Source organism: Leptonychotes weddellii, unplaced genomic scaffold (assembly GCF_054177405.1).
Source record: "Leptonychotes weddellii isolate Sample4059 unplaced genomic scaffold, ASM5417740v2 HiC_scaffold_10089, whole genome shotgun sequence".
NCBI lineage: Eukaryota > Metazoa > Chordata > Mammalia > Carnivora > Phocidae > Leptonychotes > Leptonychotes weddellii.
The window spans coordinates 3,397-7,664 of NW_027677288.1; the positions used below are offsets into that span (position 1 = coordinate 3,397).

The following is a 4,268-nucleotide window of genomic DNA, read 5'->3' on the forward strand; positions in this document are numbered from 1 at the left end:
GAAAGGGCCTTTAAAAGGCCAAAATCCGGGACGCCTGGGTGGCTCAGTCGATTAAGCGTCTGCTTTCAGCTCAGGCCCTGATCCCAGGGTCCTGGGATCGAGTCCCGCATCAGGCTCCCTGCTCCGCGGGGAGCCTGCTTCTCCCTCTGCCTCTGCCTCTCTCTCTCTATCTCTCATGAATAAATAAATAAAATCTTTAAAAAAAATAAATAAATAAAAGGCCAAAATCCTCAGTTATCTATAGTAATCTGTCAACTGTGTCAACTGATAATAGACACATACAGTAAAGAGGAAATATGATGTTAAGAATTATGGAAGTAAACAGAAACCACTAAAGGTAGATATATGGAAGGATGCCTGTTAAGACAACTTACTCAACTGTAAAGGAATGACTATAATTAAAAGACAACTTATAGGCAATTTCAACAGGAAATATTTTGTTGGATTTGTTAAGTAATATAATTCTCAAATACTTTAAGAAATTCAAAGCATCTGGCCATTGATACCCAAAACATCTGTAAAATTGGCGTTACTACCATGTTTTTATAGTTGCTGAAAATGAAGGAGGAAAATCTATTCTGGTTTTCAGCAGTAAACCTTAAGAGTCCAGAATTACTGAGACTAAATTTACTGGCTAGGTTACCCCGAGACACTGAAACGATATTGTTTCCCAGGTACTTCATCATTCATCATCTGTTACTGAAGAGATTTTAAGAGGTTCAGAATCTACTCCAATATAGAAATAGGGACAAACGGCTTCTATAAAGGAATCATTAAAATTATAGAGAAGAGATCTATCATTCATATTGTAAAAGGAAACCTCACCCAACTCACAGTCCAGAAAAATGCCAATCTTACTGGGTCTTACTAGAGGCAGAAGCTGGGTTCTCTTACGACCCAGGACAACATAAATGCTTTCAATACATCGCCCAATTGCCCAGAATCCACTGTCAGCTACCGGCCGATTCCGCCAATTCCCAGGAAAACAGTCTCGACACACCCCCAAGGTCCATTTAGGCTTGTTTCCCACTTCTACCTCCCAGTAATGCCGGCCAGAACTAAACCTCCTAGAACCCAGGACAGCAGGGCAGAGATAAAATCTCCTTGGGTTATAACAAAGGTGGGTTTTTTTGTTTCCATATCGCACACTTTTTCTATCCTCAGAGACAATAAGCTGAGGGTGTGCTGTTTCAAGGTCTAGAATCACATCTACTCGAAAGGACTTGATAATTCTGTCCAAGCCAGAATATTGTGGAGGAAGGCCAAATCCGTATTTCTTTAATTGGAATACAAAGAGCTCAGGATGTATTAGGTTTTGATACCTGTGGTAGATACCCTTAGCACAGGTCAGTAATTCCAGTTCTGACTGCACACACTTGCACTCTACCTCCTTCAGCAGATGTTTCAATGTGGAAAAGTGACCTGACAATGTTCTTCGGTTCTCATTTAGTTTTGTTAAAATGTCCCTCTCTTCATCTTCCATCTGCCTAAGAAGAGCCTCTTGCTGATTCTGTAGAAATAGTCTAATTTGCTCAAATTCGGAAATGATTTCTTCTCTCCTATCCTCTACCTTCTTTTTCAGGTCCGCTATTTTGCTGGCTTGAAGAGTTATCACTTTTTCAACTCGTTCCACATTGTCCTTCAAGGGCTCAATGCTATATTCTAGAATTTTCCTGTGAAAAGAGGCAGCTTTCTTAATGGGGCAAATGTAGTGTTTCTGGTGTTGAACGGAGAAACTGCACTGGGTACATAAAACCTCTAGGTCCTTCCCACAAAAAAGGGTCAGAAACTGATTGTGCTTCTCACACATGGAATACTCCTCCTGCCTTTTCCTCTTGCTCCTTCTGACCTGCAGTCGTTTAGCAATTTCAGTCAAATTACTGAGCTGGTGGTTGCTCCTGAAGCTTTTGTTATGAAAGCAGAAACGGCAGACAGGACAGGGGAAGGTATCATCTAGATCCTTCCACATCATGCTGATGCAGGAGCGACAGAAGTTGTGCCCACAGTTTATAGTCACTGGGTCTTTCAAGTAATCCAGACAGACGGGGCAGCTAGACTCCTCTTGGAGGTGCACCAGGCCTGTCACAAATTCCATTGAGCCGACAGCAAAAGTGGTTAAGAATGCTCCCCCTGGCAAGGCCTGCCTTAAGCTCAAGACCCAGTGAGGAGATATCCTCCCCCAGACCTCACAGCTTTAGGCTTCACTGGCTCAGCATGCTGATTGGCAGCCACTGAAGTTTTGTTTCATGTCCTGCCCCTTAGCTTGAGGGCGAGAAGGATTCACTGTTTGCAGCTCTCTCACAGAGGAGCCCGCCTCAATTTTAAGATTAATGACTTTCTTCTTCGACAAAGTAGCCACAGGTCCAAGTAAGCAATCACTCCTGTGGATGAGAAAAGTTTTTAATTTTCAGAATCTCCCAGACTTACTATCATAATATAATAATTAATTTAGGCAAGAATCATCAATAACTGTAAAAACTATTCAGTGAAGTTTCCTGGGTAATAATATATTCACAAAATATCACTCTAACAATTATATTTTATTTATAGAGAGAAAAAATAAGTGCCTTTACAATGTAGAAATCTGGGGCACCTGGGTGGCTCAGATGGTTAAGCGTCTGCCTTCGGCTCAGGTCATGATCCCAGGGTCCTGGGATCGAGTCCCACATCGGGCTCCCTGCTCCTTGGGAGCCTGCTTCTCCCTCTGCCTCTCTCTCTGTCTCTCATGAATAAATAAATAAAATCTTTAAAAAAAAAACAAAACAATGTAGAAATCTGAAGAATTCCTCCTGACCAATGAAAGGACGAACTGATGGCCTGCAATGAGGAAAACATCACTTACAGAGTATTTCTGCCCAAAAAAAAAAGAAAAAAAGAAATTTACCTAAATTTACTCACAAGGAAACAATCACTAAAATCTAAACTACAGGAACATTCAACAAGTCAATGGTCTTCAACTCTATGCCATGACACTGAAGAAAAAAAAAAATGGGAAAACTTCTACATTAAGAGACTAAAACAACTAAGGGAAATTTGTGATCTTAGATTTCTAGAGTCTAGACAGGCAAATAAATTGCTCTAAAGTGGATAACACAGGGGCGCCTGGGTGGCTCAGTTGGTTAAGCATCTGCCTTCGGCTCAGGTCATGATCTCAGGGTCCTGGGATCGAGCCCCACATCAGGTTCCCTGCTCGGTGAGGAGCCTGCTTCTCCCTCTCCCTCTGCCCCTCCCCCTGCTTGTGCTTGTGTGCTCTGTCAAATAAAATCCTTTTAAAAAAAATAAAAAATAAAGTGGATAATATAGAATGGCAAAAATTTGAATATGCACTATTTATCAGATGATAGTAACATCAAAATTAAACTTCCCAGATTTGATAATTGCATCATAGCTACAGAAAATATCCTACTCTTAGGAAATATATGCTGAAGTATTTACAAAGGAAGCGGTCGTGATCTTTGAATGTTACTCTGAAATATTACTTAAAAAAAAAAAACTATACAAAAACCCCCAAAACAACTATACATACTTGTCTGACCAATATCAAATTCCTGGTTTTGATATAGTATCATTAAGAAACATGGGAATCTGGATGACAGATACATGAGAACTCTCTGTACCATCTTTCCAAATTCCTGTGAATCTATTATTATTCCAAAGTATTAAAGTTGTAGAAAAATCACCTTCAGGCTCATCTGAATGTTTAAATCAAAGGGAAGTGCTGTAGTTCATTTTTTAGAGCACTGGGATCACAATTACTTATGTCCCTTGCTCTTTTTACTCATTGACTTTACTGTGTATTATTTGGGCAGGCTGGCACCTTTTAAGATATAGGACCTAGTATAGCAGCTTAACCTCGCCCAAGCTGCATTCAGCTCTCAAGAGGATTATGGTGCCACCCTTCTTGCTCTCTTGCATCCACTGCCATTCAAGTAATAAAAACTTTCTTTGAGGGTGCCTGGGTGGCTCAGTTGGTTGGGCGACTGCCTTCGGCTCAGGTCATGATCCTGGAGTCCCGGAATCGAGTCCCGCATCGGGCTCCCTGCTCGGCGGGGGGTCTGCTTCTCCCTCTGACCCTCCCCCTTCTCATGCTCTCTCTATCTCATTCTCTCTCTCAAATAAATAAATAAAATCTTTAAAAAAAAAACACTTTCTTTGAATACACAACTCATAACATCTTTCTAGAGCTTAAAATCCTCCGGTTTCTTTTTTTTTTTAAGATTTTATTTACTTATTTGAGAGTGAGTGAGCAAGCATGAATGAGGGGAGGG

The 4,268-nt window shown here is 40.9% G+C and overlaps 1 protein-coding gene across 1 annotated transcript; it reads right to left on the bottom strand.

Moving 5' to 3' along the window:
* Positions 1-682: 682 nt before the first annotated feature.
* On the bottom strand, positions 683-2,161 carry TRIM60 (tripartite motif containing 60). The gene has a single exon (XM_006727230.2). The coding sequence runs from the start codon at positions 2,093-2,095 to the stop codon at positions 683-685; it is 1,413 nt and encodes a 470-aa protein (XP_006727293.2). The 5' UTR covers positions 2,096-2,161.
* Between the last annotated feature and the right edge of the window lie 2,107 nt (positions 2,162-4,268).

Bases quoted from the DNA above. Each gene is read 5' to 3' on its own strand.
- TRIM60 (XM_006727230.2), bottom strand. From the start codon at position 2,095: ATGGAATTTGTGACAGGCCTGGTGCACCTCCAAGAGGAGTCTAGCTGC.